The sequence below is a fragment of the Pyrus communis genome, chromosome 6 (assembly GCF_963583255.1).
Source record: "Pyrus communis chromosome 6, drPyrComm1.1, whole genome shotgun sequence".
Classification (NCBI taxonomy): Eukaryota; Viridiplantae; Streptophyta; class Magnoliopsida; order Rosales; family Rosaceae; genus Pyrus; species Pyrus communis.
In genome coordinates this window covers 15,130,362-15,152,100 of record NC_084808.1, presented here as the reverse complement: position 1 = coordinate 15,152,100, position 21,739 = coordinate 15,130,362, and the positions used below count along the sequence as shown (strand labels likewise).

At 36.1% G+C, this 21,739-nt stretch overlaps 2 protein-coding genes across 4 annotated transcripts; one reads left to right on the top strand and one right to left on the bottom strand.

The window, feature by feature from the left end:
• The first annotated feature begins 8,137 nt into the window (after positions 1 to 8,137).
• LOC137736749 (COP1-interacting protein 7-like) lies at positions 8,138 to 18,483 on the top strand. Of its 2 annotated transcripts, XM_068476003.1 has the most exons (13): positions 8,139 to 8,465; positions 9,038 to 9,217; positions 9,587 to 9,707; positions 9,785 to 9,824; positions 10,394 to 10,446; positions 10,524 to 10,576; positions 11,332 to 11,484; positions 11,586 to 11,749; positions 12,081 to 13,570; positions 15,178 to 16,113; positions 16,639 to 17,038; positions 17,944 to 18,006; positions 18,120 to 18,483. In XM_068476003.1, the coding sequence occupies exons 1-13, from the start codon at positions 8,407 to 8,409 to the stop codon at positions 18,185 to 18,187; spliced, it is 3,780 nt and encodes a 1,259-aa protein (XP_068332104.1). In that variant the 5' UTR covers positions 8,139 to 8,406; the 3' UTR covers positions 18,188 to 18,483. The 2 variants fall into 2 exon arrangements, with proteins under 2 accessions (XP_068332105.1, XP_068332104.1); XM_068476004.1 differs by lacking the exons at positions 17,944 to 18,006; positions 18,120 to 18,483 and adding an exon at positions 17,503 to 17,537 and having other exon boundaries at positions 8,138 to 8,465.
• Positions 18,484 to 18,585: 102 nt separating this feature from the next.
• LOC137736750 (putative protein phosphatase 2C-like protein 44) lies at positions 18,586 to 21,516 on the bottom strand. 2 transcript variants are annotated; one of them, XM_068476006.1, is made up of 5 exons: positions 21,372 to 21,516; positions 20,479 to 20,763; positions 19,911 to 20,163; positions 19,528 to 19,637; positions 18,586 to 19,436 (listed from the first exon to the last, which is right to left on the bottom strand). In XM_068476006.1, exons 1-5 carry the CDS (start codon positions 21,402 to 21,404, stop codon positions 19,299 to 19,301), a joined length of 819 nt encoding a protein of 272 aa, XP_068332107.1. In that variant the 5' UTR covers positions 21,405 to 21,516; the 3' UTR covers positions 18,586 to 19,298. The 2 variants fall into 2 exon arrangements, with proteins under 2 accessions (XP_068332107.1, XP_068332106.1); XM_068476005.1 differs by lacking the exon at positions 21,372 to 21,516 and having other exon boundaries at positions 20,479 to 21,298.
• Positions 21,517 to 21,739: the final 223 nt, after the last annotated feature.

Genomic DNA, 21,739 nt, shown 5'->3' with positions numbered 1-21,739 from the left:
CTTCATATGGTACGTTGACAGTCTAATATAAAGGTTCGATATAATCATAAAATAAGATGAAAGGATGCTACGCTGTTAACTACTGACTTTGTTTATAGGTGCTGGTGTACATATATTATTGAAATATTGAATCTAGCTTGATTTTATGTGGTTGTCCCGATAGAGGCTGATGTTAAGTGTCGATCCTAGACGTATTTCGGTCGGGACATGACATATATTTAATATAATCACCATTTGACGGTCAAATACATTCACGTGGATATTACTTAATTCATATGGCACTTTACTGCAGTGACGGAAAATAATAATATCTATACACATTAGTGCGAGTCGATCCCCACTAATCCCCTTCCCCCTACCATTTGACAAGTTAACTCACTAACGTTATCGTTTGTCCAAAAAAAAAATATGTATTTAATAAAACAACAAAATGACTGTCAAGATGTTGATTGCATTGGGGTCATTATTCATGAATTGGCACCCCAATTGGTGCCTATCCGTCGAAACCAATAGAACATCGGGGTGATTGAGCTTTACGAAGTCTTGAGCCTTGGATTCGAGTGATAAGCAGTCGTAAACGAGGGCAGATTTTAGTGTGTTGGGGAAGAAGAAGAAGACAAATTTTAATATTTTTAAGTGAATTAAAATTCAGAATAATTTATGTAGATGTACACCTTAACTACCACATAATGTGTTATTAAGAATGTAGTACAAATAGAGAGTAAAAGTAGTATTATTTTTACACTAAATGTATTTAAGAAGAGGAAGATTTAAGCTTTAGTGCAGAGATGGAGCACACTTTTAATTTAGGGGGAATATTCAAATTACACATTCTCTTTAAAAAGACTTGTCCCACCGATTGCTGACAAGTACTATTTTGTAACCAAGTAGCCGACTTAATTGTGAACTCATCGGACATTGAGGCTCCCCACACTAATTTGTCATTAGTATTACAACAAGGAATAGCAACATAATATATCTTCCTAACCACTTCATAACTGACTATTTGATTGAGCTTCACTCGATCTTAACGTTAATTATCTATAAAATCACTTACTTTGAGATCCTAGCTCAGATAACATATTTGCTCCAGTGAGATAAGATGGAAGAGTGAAGCTTCTGGGGCGGTGGAGGAATTTCTACAACTGGGATTTAGAGCAGGAGGAGGCAATATTGCGGTGGTGCTTGTCCATGGCGAAGAATGGGCTCTGTGAAAGAGTTTGGCAAGTATAACGTGTCAGCCCAGCTCAACCTAACTCGTTTAAAACATTTATTTCTTTAAAATATACAATTTATTTTCATTTTGTCAATTATGAGTACACTAGCTTCTTGCCCAACTCAACTTGACTCATTTAAATTCAGCATAAATGTACTAGACTTTGTAGATCTTGGTGTAGAACGTACCCAAATACTCAACAAACACAACATAAATGTACTATTGGGCTTGTTTTACATGAGTCAAGTTGAGCTGGGATGACATGTTGTACACATTTTTATATATTCTAAAATCAATTTCATACTTCTGTTTCCTCTTTCGCAGCTGCCACTTCTGAGAGCCTTTAGGAAACAATGCCGCTAACGATTGATTTTAGAAAATATAAAAGTGTGTACAACTTGTCAGCCTAGCTTTCAAGAGTCTTTAGGAAACAATGTCATTGACGATTTTCTACAACGACACCATCTCTGTTTTCAATGTCCCTCTCGACAAGGCGAATAGCATAGTGAGCAGCAGTAGAAGCAGCTTGTGGATCCTCTTAGCGGATGTTAGTCTTCACTTTCCCTAATAATATTTACTTTTTATAGCATTTGCTTATTTATTTTTATTGTCGACGAAACTTCACTTGAACGTTAATCCTTAGGAACTATGCCAAACCTCACTATACGTAAAGTGACAAACTTTCGATTAAAGGGCACTGAAAATGATTTCTTTAGATTCGGAATGCTGAGACAGGCATTGCCGGAAGCGATGACGAATTTGAGGACCTCAGGATTGATCTTAGACATCCCGGCGTGAATGCTTCGGAAGCTTCTGGGGCAATGGAGGAATTTCTGAAACTGGGATTTGGAGAAGGGGGAGACAGCTTCGCAGTGGTGCTGGTCCATGGTGAAAATGTCTAGCTGGACGGTGGCTCTATGAAAGAGTTTGGTTTGTACAACGTGTTGGCTCAGCTCAACTTGACTCGTTTAAAACATTTACTTCTTTTAAATATATAATTTATTTTCACCTTGTCAGTTATGTGCTCAAAGTACACTAGCCTATTGCCCAACTCAACTTGAATCATCTGAATTCAGCATAAATGTACTAGACTTTGTAGATCTTTGTGTAGAACATACCAAATATTCCATGAACACAACATATACGTACTATTGGGCTCGTTTTCAATAAGTCAGGTTGAGTTGGGCTGACACGTTATACACATTTCCATATATTCTAAAATCAATTTCATATTTATGTTTCCTCTTTCATGGCTACCACTTCTGAGAGCCTTCAGGAAACAATGTCGTTGGCGATTGATTTTAGAATATATAGAAGTATGTACAACATGTCAGCCCAACTTCCAATAGTCTTTAGGAAACAATGCCACTAACGAATTTCTACAATGGCACCATCTCTATTTTCAATGTCCCTACAACAAGGTGGATATCGTATTGAAGCTTGCTTCGGAAGGAAACCCCAACAAAGATGCACAAGCAGCGTTAGCCGTTGATCTAAAACTTACTCTTCATCCAACTGAGCATCAGCAGAAGCAGCTTGTGAATACTCTTAGCTGATGTTAATCTTCACTTTCCCTAATAATATTTACTTCTTATAGTGGAGTCCAAATTACGAAATGAAGATGGTAACCCTGCCCTTCGGTTAGAACCCATATTTATCTCTTATGAGGATGAAGCTCCAAATGACATACGACTTGCACTTTGGCTCTGCGCAGGGGAAAATTTTAAAACCTTGAATGCAACTTATATTGTGTTGCGAGATTCCTGGCAAAATTCCGTTCTTTTTCGATTATGTTGTAGCTAGAATAAGCTACATAAATAGAAACTTGCAGTTTCCAACCTGTAACTCATTATTTTTTGTATAAATATTTGCCAGCGAATTCTTTGAATTTATGGAATTATAAAGATTGGGGCTTAGTACCAAAAAAATTAAAATTAAAATAAAATAAAATAAAAACTAGAAAACTATATCCAATTTGTTTAAATTCATGTCTACAACTAACCGTCTATATATATATATATATTTTTTTTATTATTGTTTTTTTTTTTTTCGGTTGTTTGCATTTTCTTTTATATCTTTTCATTCTCTCCTATATCCTTCTTTGATCTTGACACCAACATAATGTTATCTTCAGTAGTGAGTAAAATATCAAGCAATGGATAGAAGAAATCGAAATGAGTGTGGAGAGAAAAATATACCGTTGTAGCTAACTTGAGTGGAATTCTAGTTAATTTATTTTGTATTGTGGCTTTTTTAGTAATTCGTAATCAGAATGAGAGAAACTGAATTAAGGAATAATTGAATTGATGAGGAGTTGAAATATAGTGGAATCGAAATCATATTCTTGTTGAAACTGTTTACTAAATTTTCTAGAATCAGAATAGGAATAGTACTGAACCATATAAGGTGTTTACTAATACACATGATTGGAATAAAAATCAATTGTGATTACTAAAATGTGCATACTTTAGTAATCTATTTTGATATGCTAATTCTTATTTACTTTTTCTTTTTCTTTTGTTTTTTGTTGGCATAACTTTATTTATTTTACTTTAACTTTGTGCAAGCCGCTGTAGCCAAGGAAGATGGAGGTGTGTTTGGAAAGATGTTTAGGGAAGGATGGTTTGAGGATAGGGAAGGAGTGGGATAGGAGAGGGAGGTGTTTGTGGCGGAGGGGAAGAAGAAGGAGGTTCAGCTGGGCAGCAGAGGGAAAGAAGAGGGAAGGTTTAGCTGGACAGCGGTTGGTAGTGTTGCCTGTTGTGTTAATGTAAAGGGCAAACTTGGAAATTTAGAAATAAGTGAGGGTATAATGAGGAGTAAATATTCATTTCGATTATCTCAATAACCCGGAATTCAATTACCATCAAATTGTAGGGAATCCACTTCCTCCAAAATTTGCATGGATTCTACTACCAAATTTTTTATTTCTCAATATTTGATAAACACCAAAGTATTTCGTACTTAGAATTCAATTTTGATTTTCTTATTCCAATTACCTTTATGTAAATGTGCCATAAAAGTTGCCACAGTTTATGTTTCGTTTTCTTGTCAATAACAAGCCACGCTCATCATGCAACTTTATTATTCTTAATCTATCTATGTCTATGCTGATATATTATGCCAACAACTCATTTGGGGTCACAGGCTTCACAAAAAAAAGAGGGGGGGGGGGGTTACAAAAATGCCTCCTAAATAAAAAAAGTTCAAAAGCAGCCCAAAATAATGCAGGTGTAATTTTTCATGAAAAAAAAGTTAGGGGGGTTGTTCAGCGAACGGGAAGCAAACAAAGTCTGCATACCAACATCGAAGGCTTTGCAGCTATCCAGAAGATAGCCCTTCTCTATAGGGGTGCTAACGCTTTACTAATATAATATCAAGTAAGGGTTCCTTTTTTTTTTTGTCATAATTTTTTTTTTTAATTAGTATCTCGCTATTACATGGAATATCCATTGGTTTCTTATAGCATGGTTTAATATTATTTATTTAGTCCAAATATTTGACTTTCTTTTTCTTGGTTGAATTTATAAGAGCTATGACCTATTATGTAAAGTTGCAATTGTTGTATCTAATCATCATACAATCAGTTGTTCATTAAATATTATTTTCTCTATTTTTAAACATGTTTAAAATATTTTAAGAAGTGCGTAGTGTCAGTGATAAAAAATGTCTTTCGCACACGCATTGTATCGAATCATCATACAATCAATTGTTTATTTATTTATTTATTTTTATAATTAGTATCTCACTATTACGTGAATATCCACAAGTTTTTTCCAGCATGGTCTAATATTATTCATTTAGTCCATATTTGACTTTCTTTTTCTTGGTTGAATTTATAAGAGCTATGACTAATTATGTAAAGTTGCAATTGTTGTATCGAATCATCATACAATCAGTTATTTATTAAATATTATTTTCTCTATTTTTAAACATGTTCAAAACATCTTAAGAGGCACGTAGCGCCGGTGATAAAAAAAGTTTTTCGCACGCGCATTGTATCAAATCATCATACAATAAGTTGTTTATTAAATATTATTTTCTCTATTTTTAAATATGTTCCTCACCCAAATTTTACTATAGAAATCCTACTAAAGAGAAAAAAAGAAAGTTTAAAAAACAAAAGAAACCTGATCATGGAGGGACTTGAAATAAAGAAAGTAAAGGTGTGAGTAACCCTTTTCAGAGATCAAGTTCTAAATTTTACTTTGGAAATCCTAATTATTTATAGAAAATTCACTTTTTCGCTTTGCGAAAATAGGTTTTTTGAGTAGATAGGAGACAAGAGTTGAACAAAAAACCTTCATTTGTGTATATTGTGGTCCTTTCAAATGTTGGAATAAAGTGTTTATCACTGTTAAAAGTAAAAATAATTCTCTCGGACTTCTTTGCTTTTTCATCCACTTACGACTTTTAACACATTTTGTTACTGTCAAACAGATATTGGTTAAATTGAGACCCGGCCCTTTGTGTCAATCAAAGTCATTGCTACTAGGTTAGCATAAGTATTTGTGTCAATCGAAGTCATTTCTACTAGGTTAGCAGAAGTATGATATATGGCAACCTTTCTCTCTTGGTTCAATTCAAAATGTAATAAGTTGTTAGTGATGGCATTTCTTTTATGTTTTTAATTTGACTAGTAAAAAAAAAGAAAATAATGAAATAAAAAATATCGAAGTAACTAAAAAAATATCTTATGCGTGTGCAGGAAGGCTAGTATCTTATGACGAGAGAGCATAGATAGGGGGTATGGGCCTCCATATTCTGTCTTAATTTTGTTGCAGGAAATGAGGTAGACTAAGATTTCTATGTCTTTGGCTGAGAGGACATGATTTTTGTCATTGGGGAAAAAAAAAAAAAAACAATAACTATTAATTGTTGTTGGAACTATTTAAAAGACATTTTTGTCACATTACTTTTTTTATTATTATCACGCTTCTGGTAATAGTTATTTCAACAATAGTCGTGTTTATTCTATGATTATTATCTTCTTTTTTTATAAAGATAATAAACGCTCAGTAAAAGACTTAGGATATCTAATATATCTATATTTGTTTTATTTTAATTTTAATTGGGAAGTGTTATTGACATTTTAAAATTTTCATTCGACACTCCTTATAAGTGTATTTTTCTTTCCTAATATAAAAAGTTTGGAGTATAGAATGAGATTTTTTGAGTGCTAATGACAATTCTTTTTTAATTTTGGTAAGAAAGTCAGAGAGATGATACTATCTAGTCTGATTGGCACGAAGAAAAACCCAAATCGAGTCCCCAAGTTTGATGTTAATTAAGGAATTTGATATTCTCACCCAACCCAACTATATTAGTTATGTGCATACCAAGGTTAGGAGGAAAGACCATGGCATCTAGAAACATATGACTTTTAATATTGAAATTAACATATATAAGCGTCAGACCGACCCAAACATGCACCCTCTAATTTAATTGTGTATTTAATCATTTATCTGGTAGAGTTTTTACTCATCGTGCCTCGGACTCCTTTCTCATGAGTCATGATCATACAAAATAGTAGCCACAAGGGTTTAATAAATAGATATTCACTGTCAATGCTATCATCTCTCCCTTGAAGAAAGAAAGAGACACAATGTTGAAGTGATGTGGGAGAGATTAATTATTTCTAATATTATGAAATGTTGTGTTCATTATGAGATAGGATGAAGAACGTGTAATTCGATCCCAATTGTTTCATTAATAAATTTTTTAATTGTAACTAATGAATATGAATGTTTTTCTTATTTGTGGAGAGAAGGAACCATTCTAAGATACGCAAGTATTCATGTAGTCACTCGTGCTAACTATATGGTTATAAGTAATATTGTTTAAGTACTGGCGGTGCCACATTAAAAGCTATCATGGGCTAACGCCCATGTTGCTTTTGGTGGAAAAAGAAAATCTTATATGTAATTTTCAGTAATTTCTGAATGTAGCCCAACGTATATTTGGTCACTAAGCTTAATTATCTGAGTTTAATTATATGAATTTATATATTACAATTTATAAACCATCTCTTTTTCTTACACTCTTTTTCTCATTATTTCTTGTACATATTTGTTTCAAGTTTGATTTTATTTGAATTTTAACACGTATTTGTTTAACAACGAAATATTCCTAACTCACCCAATGAAAATTTTCTTAGGCTAGCTAATATTGTGAAAAATATTGTATGTTTCTCCGTTTATAAAAATTTAAATCTTTAAACTAGCCCATTCAGAAAAAAAATTCTTACTTCACCCTTACACATAAGACTTGATTGTATAGAAAATTTTCTTGTGAAGAGAGCTTTGAACTTTAAATATATTCCAACTTTATAAACAGATGAATCATTAGATTAGCAGCAACATATAAATTCGAAGTTAACTCTTTTATTATTAGTATAAGTTACTACAAAATTAAGTTATAAGTTGGTTAATCTTTTCATTCATAAATCTTCCTCCTGTTTTTGTAACATACTACTATCAACAACAAATTTTAAAGTAAATGCGATACCTTTCCTATATTTAAGAACAAGGAATCTTTCATGAATGCTTCCATTCAAACTCCCAACATATATATATATTACTTAGTTATTGATTACTTGCATTCCTATTATATACACACACATCTCATTCTTTTGGTTGAAATTAAACACCAACCACTTGCCAAAAATTTAACTTAGTGGGGACCCGGGGATGCCTCAACGGTTCCAATGACAATGAGATGGGCAATTCGGTAATTTCATCATCAAATCAGTGTCCCATCACCAACTATAATATGATGTATCATATATATAATATGAGTTTTTTGTCCTTTTCATCTCAGCACCGGTCGTCAACTTTGCCGATTTTCCTAATTTACCCTTGATTTATCTCGTATCCACAGTAATCTGCCACCATGCGTAAACTCTTTGATCCACTCCCTCATCCGCCACCATGCGTGAACTCTTTGGATCCCCTCTCTCTCACTCTCTCTCTCTCTCTCTCTTCAGTCTACGCAGCTCACTTTTTTAAGCTGACACGGGCCTTTTCTCTTCTGGGTTTAATCTGAAATTTTATCATCCTTTATCTCTGAGCTTATTTTTTCCTCACAAATTTGCTTGACTTTTCCACGCTTTCACAATGAGTCTCTGATCCCACTTTCCTGTATTGGTTCTAAAACCCTGGGCTCAATCCTTCCCAACCCACTTCCCTGTAAAGATGAAGTCTTCAACTCGGCTGGACTCGGCGCTGTTCCAACTCACCCCAACTCGGACCAGGTAATCCTTTCTTCTAATCAACTGGGTTTTTTATGAACTGTTTTTTTTTTTTTTTGGATAATAAAGACTTGATTTGGTTTTTTTTGCAATTGGTAAAGTATTGGGTTATGAGCAATGTCTAAGTTGGAAATTTACTACTTTTTGGATTTTGATATGATTGTTGGTGTTTTGGAATTGGATCTTTTGGTGTTTTATTGGATATCTATGCTATGTGTCTATTTTGTTTTGTCATTGCATGTGTGGAAGTGTTTGATTATTTGGTACTCAATCTTTTCTGGCCTGCTTTGTTTTTGTTCAGTTTGCATACCTTGATGAATTATAGTGTCCATCAGTTTAAATTCATTTGGAGGTACATTTGGTGGACATGTATAGATTTATTGATTGAGAAGCTGCAAGCATTTGTATTCGAACCTAAACAAGGAAAGATTTTGATGAAAGTGGCACTATTTTTTATTGCTTATCCTGTTATGTTTCGAGTTTATTATGCGAAAACATGATTGTGAAAGTTAAAAGTGGTGCCAAATTGTTCTTCATTTTGATATTTTTTTGCCCCTTTCCTTCCGTTTTGACAGGTGCGATCTGGTTATATACGCAAATGGAAAGACAGAGAAAATAGCTTCCGGTTTGTTGAATCCATTTCTGTCCCACTTGAAGACTGCGCAAAAACAGATGGCCAGGGGTGGTTATTCAATTATTCTTGAGCCAGAGTCCGGCAGTGATGCAACATGGTTTACAAAGAGTACGGTGGAAAGGTCTGTAATGGAATCCAGTGCCCCTCTACTGTTTAGGGTATTTGCAATATGTTTGATAACTGCATAAGTTTGATCTTCTCAGCTAAGCACACCAACTAGAAATTGTAGGGTAACATGAATATTGCATGCAATGCATGCTTGATCTCTAATTTTGAACCCCTTCTCATTTTGAAGTGTAAATGCAACTGATTTCTCTATATTTGTCATCAAATGTATTAAAAGTTCTTACTAGATCTTATAGGCTCAACATTTCATCTTCCGAACCTATGAATGTTGCCAGAGCTTTACTTGCAATATCTTGTGTGCTGCAATGATATTTCTCTCCCCGGAAAATTATCATACTGTGCTAATACGTGAAGTGAATCTTAGGTTTGTTCGCTTTGTGAGCACCCCAGAGATCTTGGAACGGGTGTACACTTTAGAATCTGAGATTTTACAGATTGAAGAGGCAATTGCAATTCAAGGAAATAATGAGATGGGACTTATTCATGTAAGTAAAATCTATTAGTCATCAATGATCTGTGTGTGGTATGTCATGGAAAAGTCATCTCAGTTTCTTTGTGGCAGGTAGAGGACAATCATGGAAAACCTGTAGATAGCATTGAAGGTAATGTTGAAAAAACAACTAAACAATGTCACAATGATTTTCTTATTAGTAAAGAAAGATTTTTTTTTCTGTTTCTGTTTTCTTTCAATTTTGCACTGGACAGCTGATATTTAAGTTGTATACCCTTCCCACTCAACACACTTGATGCAGATAGTTCTAGTGGTCCCAGTTAATGCGTCTATCAGGTGGCGACAGCCCCTAACTTTCTGACCATGCTTCACCATAAAACCAGTTTTTTTCTCTCTTATGCAAGCTTTGCCTTTGGGGTCTATATAGGAAAAAAGGAGGGTGTTGAGGTTTGAGAGGGGGTTAACGGGGAAAGTTTCAAATGCTTATTCATATCAGAACATGAAGTCTGGTGAAAGTTTCACTGGGCTTCTATCTCTTTCCTCCCTTTTCCCACTTCATTTTTGTTTCAAATAATGGGAAGCAAATACTCGGTCAACTAAGCTCTGTAATCTGTTGTCATGTATGTTTTAGTTTCCGATTAAAAAGGCTGTAGTTCCTTCTTTGTTTCTCTAGTTAATGGTCCATCTACTAGATTGTGATCCCCAAATTATTTATGACAGGAAACAAGCTTTTGCTAGATGCTAATGAAGAGAAAGCAATTGTCCTTTACCAGGTTTAAATTTATACCTTTTTATTTCATTTATGTTTGTTGTTTAATGTCTGATTTGGTTTCTCTTATAAAACTTGCAGCCTGATGCCCAACCTGAAGCAAATGGACCCACTGCACAAGGGGAAAATTCAAAGTATTTGCCATCTCTCTCATATTCTCTTGTGATGCTCCAAATCCCATGTATTGTGCCTCTCATGGGTTAAATTTATCATGAAAAGTAAACTATTGTTCTAGGGCTCATCACATGTGATCTTGAAATTTTAGGCATCACTTCGAACCTAAAGTCCCTTCAATTATCCTGCTGCCATTTCAAGTAAACCAGGGAAGTGTATGGGCGTATGGAACCTCCTCCCCCTTATGTCTCCTTTATATATAGTTGAAGGGTGGTTATCATTTGCTAAAAAAGAAAAAAATGGTAGACTATTGATGCCAGAAGGAAAAAAAACATGGTTTGTATCATATTTCTATAAAAGTCTGATGGAAAAAAGAAGTTAAAGGGTCAGCACACACATTCACACACACGGGATCGCACACATCTTCATCTACTCACCAACATAATTTCTATTGATGAGAATCGATCCAATGGAGGGATGTTTAGTTTCTCAACACTATGCATTGCATCACATATTATTAGGGTATTTCCTTGGTACTGTACAGCTCTTGTATATGGCCTTCTGCTTTCATCTCCCACATAGGATCTAGAAAGGAGTCAGAGGACTAATTTTTATTTTTTTTATGGTCACTGCAATGGTTATGGTATTGAGCTCTTCGTGTCATAAGTATTCTTTCATCACTGTTATGATATAATTGTATTTGTGTTTTAATTTTTCTCAGTAATAAGAATAACATTATTGCAACAGCTAATCCATTCATCTAATAATATGGTAGAGTTCAGCTTTTAAAAGTCCTGGAGACACGCAAAACTATGCTGCAGAAAGAGCAAGGTATGGCTTTTGCACGTGCTGTTGCCGCAGGTTTTGACGTTGATCATTTGGCACCATTGATATCATTTGCTGAATGCTTTGGGGCTTCACGCTTAATGTAAGTAGAATTTTTTCCACTGGCTACTTTACCATTAACACGTGGCTGAATATTTTGTATCAGAATCTTTCCTGATAATGTTAACGTCATCAATCTAACAGGGATGCTTGTAGAAGATATAAGGAACTGTGGAAAAGAAAGCATGAAACTGGGCAGTGGCTTGAAGTTGAAGCTGCTGAAGCAATGTCTAACCGATCAGAATTCTCTGCCATGAATGCATCAGGCATAATGCTTACGAGTGCAACCAACCAACAAGTAACTGCAGGTAGGAGTACAAATTATAAGAGGTATCCTACCAATAAGTAACTAACCTAATTCATCATTGGGACACTGCTCTATTGTTGTCTGAGTCTTAAATAATTAGACAGGATCATTAATTTCAGTTGTAAAGAGGAAGGGTGTGAAGCTCTACTTGGGTCACAAATATGTGGAGAATCTAATGTTTTGACTTTGAGAAGGGCCCCGTTCATCACACTGCATGGATTTAGTATAACCGTGCTCCAAAATTATGTAGTATCATGTTTGCACATTGTCATCTGTCGTTGCTCATTACTTTTAGGCCTGGCTGAAAAGATTTTGTCTGCTTATTTGTACAGAAGAAAATCCTCCCATGGAGCATCAACCACCATTAAGCCACCAAGAATATTTTCCTGGCCAGTTTCCCCATCAGATGTACCCTCCCTGGCCTGTTCATTCTTCTCCAGGTGCATTACCAGTGTATCCACCATATCCTATGCAAGGCATGCCTTATTATCAGAATTACCCAGGAAGTAGCCCATTTTTTCAGCCACCTTATCCAACAGTAGAAGATCCTAGACTCAATCAAGGTCAAAGAATACAGAAAAGGCACTCCATGGATAGCAGTAGTGGAAATACTGAATCAGATGATCCGGAGTTGGAGAAGGGTTTTTCAAAAAGTCACGAATCAGGAAAGAAGGCTAGCCGCTCAGGTAAAAAGCAATCAGGCAGGGTTGTCATTCGGAACTTAAATTACATCACTGCAAAGGGGAAGAATTCTTCAGATAGCGAATCAGCTAGTGACTCTCAAACTGATGAGGACAATGGAGATTTTGAGGGTGGCATTCCAGGGAAGAAGGTTGTGCACCCTCATAAATCCTCGAAAATAAAAGAAACTGTTCCTATGAAGGAGGGAGATGAGGGGAACTGGCAGGCATTTCAAAATTTCTTACTCAGAGATCCTGATGAAGACAGACGCGATCTTGACCAAGGCATGTTTTCTAATGAAAAGAAGAGTCAACTGAAAAGACAACAAACTAACCTGGGGGATGATCCTTTAGTTTCTGGCGGTCAAGATAGGGGAGAAATTCAAGAAGGAAATACAACAGATATTAATAAATTTAGTGGAAATGTTACCCGCATGCGAAAGTCATCAATTGATCAAATGTTGATATCTGCAAGAGATGATCAGTTGGGGCATGGTAATGGGCGAATGGATTTACGGACTACAGAAATAGATGGCAGAACGGGTGGTTATAGAAGGGCTGCCACTGATGATTTTATGATTCATGGACATAATAACCAGTCAGGTTTTACAAGTTCTCCCTCGGATCCGCTTGCAATAAATGGATTTGATCGTGCAACCAGCAGTTTGGATAGGAGGTCTTCTCACATGGATGATGATTCATACATAGTTCCATTGAGGTCAATTTCACTAGACCATCTCGAAAACAATGACAGAAATGCTATTGACATGGGCTCTGAGTTCCCATCAGCAGCCCAGAAGGTGGAAAACTCCCAAGTTAATTATGAGCCAGATGAATTGACTTTAATGCCTGAGCGTGGTGCAGAGAAGGGTTCAACAGGCTACGACCCTGCTTTGGATTATGAAATGCAAGGTGCTTCTCTGGATAAGAAGCATAAGGAGGATTTGAGTGACAAGCAAGGGTCTAAGAAGCCCGACAAGGATAAGAAATCAAAAATGGTTTCAGATAGTTCGGATAAGAAGATTGGAGGACCAATAAGGAGAGGAAAGCCCTCAAAATTGAGTCCTTTGGATGAAGCGCGGACGCGTGCTGAGAAACTAAGAAGCTATAAAGCTGATCTTCAGAAAATGAAGAAAGAGAAGGTTATTTATCATTTTCCCATCTGTTTTGCTTTTTCAGAGAGTAAATTTACTAAGACCTCTCCTAGTCTTACAAAATTACATATGCTATTCTCATGATCCAAAGTTTAGAATTTTTCTTTTCGAAACACTTTGTTATTATTATCTTCTTGACAGTTTTTTAATGCCTTGGACTTGTAACTGAGTTTGAAAAGTTTTTATTTTTATTGGAAGTTCAAAAATTGGATCAATATTCTCTATATTGTTGTCACCAGACTCTCCACCATCTTGCACACCTATTTGAGAAAATAATTCTTTTTTCCTTTAATACCCAGATTTTTAATTGTTAAAATTATTAGAAATTATTCTGAAATCTACTATGACAAGGGAGGCTAGTATAGTTTATTAAAATTGGAGGTATGTAATTCATTTGTTTGTTATAATTTCCCCTAATGCTTGATTTCACTATGAAAAGTAGAAACCCTCAATGTTCTAAAATCGATATGCAGTAGTCAGGCATTGGGTAGGGGCCTAGCGCCCTAGGGACTAGGCGTTTTATTTTATTTTGATTAAATTTATTATATAAAATAAATAAGTGTCTACTTATATTTTAAAAAAAATAATACATAATTTTATTAGGAAACTTAAATCATATAAAATGTCTTATGGATGCAGATACTTTTACAAGTTAGCCATGTCCTTGTCAGACAATTGCATGTTAGGAGGTCAACATGTGTATCAATCTTGTATATCTCTTTAAATCATATAAAATGTGTCATAAAACTATGAAGCACTGGAACTTTTACAAGGTGGTCCTGTCCGAGGGCAGAACTAGAAACTTTTTACAGGGTGGGCTAACTTAAGATTTATTGTTCTGTTTTTTTGGTTTATAAAACGAAGAACTGATGAGTACAATTTTTTTAAATGAAACTAGCCTATAATTTGTTTCTAAAGAGTGTAACATGGACAATTGAAAGTTATAACATAAAACCAGACGTTGATTGACAAGTATGATACATACAGATATGTACAAACAGAGAAGTGAAACAAAAGAATCAAGAAAAAAAGCTAAAATCGATTGTTTTAAATTGTAACTATAATTTTTTACAAATAATAACAAAAAATGAACTTAATGAGCTAAATAAATAATAGCCTACATTTGAAAATAGATAGGTATATAGACAAACAATTTGATTGTCCCACCAAAGCTACATGCCCTACAGCCTATGGTAGCCTGAATGTAGCTCTGCTTTGGTCCTATCCACGTTATTTTATTTTATTTACACCTGAACCTATTTGTAGACTTGGTGTTTTTCTTCAAGAAACATCCCCAATGAGTTTATGATTTTAAATTAAAGAGAGGGAAAGAGTTCACAAATCAGAATGTTATAACTTTAAATCATTAGTAAAAAGTAAAGTTCACATATTATAAAAAAATGTAATTGTTTGTTGCTTTCAATTTATCGCTCATCCTATTTGTTTTGCATCATAACTTTTTTCCTGGGTCTGGTGTCCATGTCTGTGCTACAAGAGGTTATATGTGTTGTACAATTGGCTTCACATGCTTTGTGCTAGCTAGTTTATCGGGTTTATTCATAACCTTTTTCAATTTTTGCACTTTTGGTTATCAGGAAGAAGAAGAGATGAAACGGCTGGAAGCTTTAAAGATACAGAGGCAAAAGAGGATTGCTGCTCGAGGTGGTACCATCCCTGCTATGTCACCATTGCCCTCACTGCAAACCAGGAAACAAGGGCCGACAAAACTATCTCCGAGTACTCACAAAGGATCAAAGTTTAGTGATTCAGAGCCTGGGTCATCATCTCCTTTGCAAAGGATGCCCAACAAAACTGGCGTTGTGGGCTCTGCAGATTCTCACAAAACCTCCAAATCCAGCAAACTGAGTACCGGAAACCACTCTGCTGGACACAGGTTAACCCAGTCTGTATCTTCATTGCCTGAACAAAAGAAAGACATCGCTGGTGTTGCAAGTAATGCTAAGCCATCCATGGCACGGATTAGAAGATTATCAGAGCCTAAGGTAACTAACAGCCATCATGTTACTCCAGTGAAGCCGCGGAGTACTGTAACAGTATCAAAGCCAAAAGTTTCTGATGGGCCTGAGAGCAAGAAAATATCTGCTATCGTGAATTATGACAAAAGCAAGGCTGCTACTCTCCCAGAATTGAAAATCAGGACACCAAAGGGACCTGATGCTGCCCAGAGCACATCAACAACAAAAGGAACGACACAGAAAGATAATTCTGTGAAGTCTACTTCTGAAGGTGGTCAACTGAGGAGGAATGATGACAAAATTTCACACCAGAGTGATCGGGATGACAACCCAGTAATTAAGAAAACCGTTGTGATGCTTGAGAATCCTTCCATTCCTATAGTACATGCATATGAAGAAAAATTGGGGGATGCAAAAGGACAAAATATTAGGGAGAAATCAGAGGATGTGTCAGAGTATGCTGTGATTCGGGCACCAGTTTCACCACTTACAACTGATACCATCAATAGGGAACCCACTCATGACCTATTACAGCAGAAAATTCAATCTCATGAGGTATGGCTGGGCAGATAACCAAGGACTTTGCTTACAGTTTTCAATTGTTAGCCTTTACTGACTACAATTGACAATGATGGGTGTGATTGATCTGAAAGTATTACAGCTAAATTTCAATGTTTACAGTCTTGAATATTGCAATTTCAATAACTGTGACACAAGAGGAAGATTCATAGGTTTTACTCGGATGCATTGTATCAATTCTTGGTCATTGTTCCCAGCTAACAAAAGTGCAGTTTATATGAGTCCTTACTATTACTACATGTGAAGTTCAAAGGGCTTTTTATTTTCGTTTATTTTATGTTTCCTAGTCATGGCATCCAAATTTTATTTGCAATTCAATTGCTTTGGTTATTTTTTTGGGTGTTATGTAGGTTGTTAGGCTTTTCTCTCTGTCTGCCTATTGGAAAAGAATATATTTTTATATTTTGCTCATATCATTAATTTTGGATCAATTTCCGAGTGGTCTTTGTGCAAATGTTTATTGATGATCTAATATTTTTGTATAACCACTTTGATGGATAGGGCACCGTGAGTAATATACAGAAGGAACCAGCAAAGTCTCCAAGCAATAGCATCGTTGGAAAGCCATATCAAGCTCCTTATGTGCGAGTTTCTTCTCTGGAAGATCCATGTACTCAGAATTCTGAGTACGGAAAAGCACCCCCAAACTTAGAGACTGTGGCAACAGGCACAGTGACCATAAAAGCGTTTGTATCTGAATCTAGTAACCTGGAAAAGATTCCAGAAGCAATTGAAAGGCCTCAGGCAAAGGAATCATCAAAAGGGTTTAGACGGCTGTTAAAGTTTGGGAAAAAGAACCATGGCTCATCATCAGGAGAACGTAATGTTGAATCAGATTACGTCAGCATAAATGGTACTGAGGCAGCTGATAATGGGACAAACAATGTTTCTTCTAGTGAAGGTAACTTTGCATTATGCCTTTAAAACATATAAACAAAACATTTTGATGACTGAATTTGAAAAGTGATTAACATTACGGAAAGAATAAAAGAAGACTAATGAAAAATTGCAGCTATAACCAAGTGTCAAGACAGGAAAGTTAAACAAATCTGAAATCCACACGATTTAGGTTGGATTTGGATATGTGGACTTAATTCATAAAATAGCGATTCAGCTTGTGTTGACTAAAGGAAAAAAAAAAAAAAAGTCATAGTTAACCAGTCCTGTACCATTTTGCTCAATCTAAACTCTCGAAACTACATACGATTCTCATTGAGAATATTACACTTTTCATTGTGCCGGTTAAACTTTATACCATCCAAATCCATTGTAGATTAAATATTTCTAAAACCGTATCTGTAAAAGAATGTCTAATTCATGTGCCTCCGTTTTCTGATTGTCAAAAACTCACTCCGGATACTGTAGGGTTTTGATGCTCCCCTCTGACAAGGCCAATGAGTGCTCAATGGATGTGTAATCTCATATTAGTGTCCAATGTGGCACATAGAGAACTAGTTCAGTTTTTCTTGTGCAGTTCCAGGAACTCTGCTTCCATTCAATGCTAAGAGTCACAAGTGAAGAAAAAAAGAGTGAGAAAATGTTTTGCTGGTGTGACTTTTGGCTGGGAGTTCGCTTTGCTTTGTTTTGTGTGCTGTTGTGTTGCACGAGTTTTTGATTGCTGTCTCTCCTGTGTTTTTTGTTTGTCATCACTAAGTTTCTGTTCATTTACGAAGATTGCAAGTCACTGGTTTGTGAAAAAATCGAAATTTGTAATGTCAAAGTGGGGATTAGGTCAGTGGGAGGTTATTTATGGAGTTTGATCTCAAATACTACTTAAGCTGACTCATTTTTTATGCTCCTTTCCAGTGTTTACATTAAAGAATCTTATCTCACAAGATGAAACTCCTAATTCCACCTCTACACTGAAGTGTAAGTTTTTACAATTTCTGCAACATGCATTGCTTCGTTCATTCATTTTTCTTTTCCTTTTAATGTTCCACTAATTCTAGTTGTGACTTACAAGTTCTTTCATATGGTTACAGCTTCTCGCCACTTCTCCTTGTTGTCACCATTCAAAAGTAAGACTAGCGAAAAGAAGCTGACAACGTAACGATGTGAATGCTTATGAAATTGAAGGTGAAGAAGCAACAAGCCTTCTCTTATTTTGCCACCACTTGGCCGCAATCTCAGTCATCAAAGCTATACAAATTTTCCTCTCCTGTATGTTTTAAAGTAAAATCTTAGTTTTGTTGTTGTTTAACTTGTCCTTGTACATTCATATTAGTTTGTTAGTGTTGCATGCGAATTCGTTTGCAGCTCTCCTCTGCGTAATTTGTAAACTCGACGATGATTGTTGTTGGACGGTTTGTTGTGAATGGGATTGATGTCTTGGGTTCTTGGATCTCACATGGAGGAAAAATGAACAAAAATAGTGTTCCTACAATTGAAGAGTGGCTTATATTTTCTCTCAAATTTAAACCAAAAGAGTTGGAAAAGTCCCAAATAGCATTGCTCCTTGATTTGTTACATTTTTGTTGTCGCTCTTTAAACTGCTAGTCATGTCTTTTCTTCAGTACAAGCGATATTCTTACATTAATTTACACCAAGGGAAGGGAATGGCTGGAATTTGTGATGCAGCGGGTTGAGGAGAAGTGCCCTAACCGATGGGACAATCCATCACTTGCAAGTGTTAAGTCATGTATGCACTAGTAACATTAAAAAAAGTCTCTTGCCCGACAAGTATCGTATATGGCAGATTGCTTTGTAAGAGAATGCCACCTATAAATCTTCACTCGTTGCACAAATTGGTTAAGGAGAGCATTGCGCAACATTTAACTCGATGGGTTCACAATATTTCACCTTCAATCCTTTTTTTGGGGGGTTTTATCAACGGAGGAAGGGAGAATTGAATTCAAACTCCGGGCATCTTCTACCAAAAGTTGGTTGATACTCACAGTTGCGAACCACTGAGGTCGGCAAAATCTCAGGTGCAAACGTTGTAAACTATCCTCTATCTATCTTTCGTCACGAAGACGTTAACATGGCTACACAGTAGAATCTCTCAGAGGTCTCTCATGAGTTTCTGATGTTTTTGAGCCCTTCATTTGGGGTTTTCTCAGGCCCTATCAGGTTTGGAGTTGTTTGAATGATATTCAGATCAAACCCAAAAAGTGTCTTATACAAGATGGACAAACAAGTGCTCAAGCAAATGGTGTCGCATGTTAATCAAATCTGATGACCAAGCAAGAAACGCAGCCTCTGCTCATCCTATTCGAAGCTTCTTCCGCCAAACACTCGGAAGCCTTGTGTGGATTTTCGATGTGCCGGATGAGATTCACAGCCTCTTGATTCTTCATTACCTGGAACAGATTATAGTCTATGGATTAGTTACTCTCTAATAGGAATAAATTTTGGCAGAATGTGTGTGGGATAAGAAAACGTCAGTGCTACCTCCCATATGCCAGTGCTTGCTAAAATGACAAATTCAGTGTCGGGATCAACCCCTTCAACCCCAACAACAAGGTCTGAGCTTTTGGAACTCTTGCTGTTTGCTGCATTACCTGCAATCTCACACCAACATGTTTACTTTCACGAGCATGCCAAAAATGAGGTACATGCAGGAATATTAAACACGAGTGCGTCAAAAATGAGGAATGGATTCGGCCGATGCTGGACGTGATGATTCATGGCCATTTAAGGTCATCGAATTTGTTTCTCAGCATGGTGTGGTCGAGTCCAAACCTCATTTCTTAAGTAAGAAAGATATTGTCACATCATCTGCCGTATCAGTTGGTGAATAAATTTGGCGACTATAGGGTTATGGTGCACCGTACCTCTAAGGAACCTGTGTGACCAAATTTTTTTGGTTGATTGCTTGTTCCTGCTGCCTATCTGACGAGCCAAACCATCTTTACACACAACTGCTCTATAGTCTCCCATGTTAGCTAATACAAGCTTTTCCCCGTCGATCAACAGCGCAGAAACTGAACCGACTCCATTCGTCTCCTCCGAGGCCTCTCTAACCTTCGATCTAGCACCAAGATAGGCTTTTCTCATTGTCTCCTTGCTCTTTCCCCTTATATGAGACTGCACATGGTTGGACTTAAAAAATGAAGCACGTAGGAGGAAAACAAAAACACAGACAATTGGGCCAAATTGCAAATCTCCAATAACATCTATGTTACCAATCAACATATTTTGTTATATGATGATAAATTCTCCGCTCCTATTGCGCACGCTCGAGCAATTCTAAAGTTGGTGTACACCAAAGAGAAAATAAGGCAAAACCCCGTTCGCATGAGCCGGAACTAATTGACAATTATCTTAATGAAAATTGGATTGTGATTACTTTAATTTGTGCTTAATCAGAAGGAAGTGTTCCCTGCAAATATATGGTTTTACCTCTTTAGGCTTCTTATCAAACAAATGTGACTGCATGTACTTGGTAACTCCGTCGCCAACCCGGGCATCAAAAACTCCAAAAAACCACAGCTCAAGCTCTTCAATTTGCTCTCTCTGAGCCACAACAAAGTCCGAATCGGAATCACCGTAAGCAGCCGGTGATGTGTTGCTCTTAATGGTGTGATATCCATGTGAGACTGCAGGCATCATCCACGACGGTTTCTTTGCCATGGTGGCTTCTTTCTTCTTCCCCCCCACACCACTTCTCATGAGGAAGCGTTTCAGCTGCAAAGCCGGAAACAACATTGTTGATAAAATTAAGAAAGAACTGCTATAGTTAAGGACACATACATACATACATATATATATAGGGGGAGAGAGAGAGAGAGAGAGAGAGAGAGACGATCTTTAGGGTAAAAATTAGTGATAATCACATATGTATGCAAAGAAACCATCGAAACTTAAACTAAAAACAAGCAAAAAGACAAAAAATCCAACGTTTTTCTTTTTCTTTCGAGCAATATTCTAACTTACTCTAAATTTTAAGGAGAGACTCAAAGTTGAGTACGGAGAAAAATACGTAATGTTTAAACAACTTGGCTACGTCCCGTACGAAAATCAAACTTTGTTTATGGTAATTCCATGGGTATATAATAATAACAATTTCATTTTATTTTTTTCTTTGGTCATTTCCCATATTCCAAACACAATCGGCATATTCCATAATCTAGTACTACCATAATAGTTATCAGCCAAAACTCAGAAACCCCGAAATCAGAGTATTCAGATAGTCCAAGAAAATTAAAAAGGCTAAACAAATGCAGTCTTCCAAGAAAATGAAACATATGTACAGGAGCGCTCAAACGCTAACCGGAAAACACACGTAGACTTACCTTTTTCTTGATATGAAAATCTTTAACGCCCATGAACACCCCTGAATACGATCAGAGGCCTTTCGGTGATTATCTGGAAAATGGAGAAGATGATCCACCTTCAGGCCAATAAAAATTAAGAGCTAAACTTGGCAAATACGCCGGTTTGAAAGTATTGTGTTGGTAATGTAATTACAGTTTGGAGGCTATTTAAAGTCGATGAGGAGTCAATGCTGGTTTTACATTCATCTAGAGACATCCTATTTTTAGGGCTAATCAATGTATTAAAGAGATAATTTATTAGCTTTAATCATCTCTTAATCTGTTAGCAAGAAATTTAAACTCTGTAACTCCCCATTTGTGGATATCATGGTTATGGTCAAAATTTA

What these genes read in the sequence shown, in the direction of transcription:
- LOC137736750 (XM_068476005.1), bottom strand. Translation starts at nt 20,835, where the DNA reads ATGTATGTATGTGTCCTTAACTATAGCAGTTCTTTCTTAATTTTATCA. An exon ending in TTGATAAGAAGCCTAAAGAG is followed by an intron (nt 20,164 to 20,478) that starts GTAAAACCATAT and finishes AACCATGTGCAG; the next exon opens with TCTCATATAAGGGGAAAGAG. An exon ending in GTCACACAGGTTCCTTAGAG is followed by an intron (nt 19,638 to 19,910) that starts GTACGGTGCACC and finishes GTGAGATTGCAG; the next exon opens with GTAATGCAGCAAACAGCAAG.
- LOC137736749 (XM_068476003.1), top strand. Translation starts at nt 8,407, where the DNA reads ATGAAGTCTTCAACTCGGCTGGACTCGGCGCTGTTCCAACTCACCCCA. An exon ending in ACCTGTAGATAGCATTGAAG is followed by an intron (nt 9,825 to 10,393) that starts GTAATGTTGAAA and finishes TATTTATGACAG; the next exon opens with GAAACAAGCTTTTGCTAGAT. An exon ending in CAATGTTTCTTCTAGTGAAG is followed by an intron (nt 17,039 to 17,943) that starts GTAACTTTGCAT and finishes GCTCCTTTCCAG; the next exon opens with TGTTTACATTAAAGAATCTT.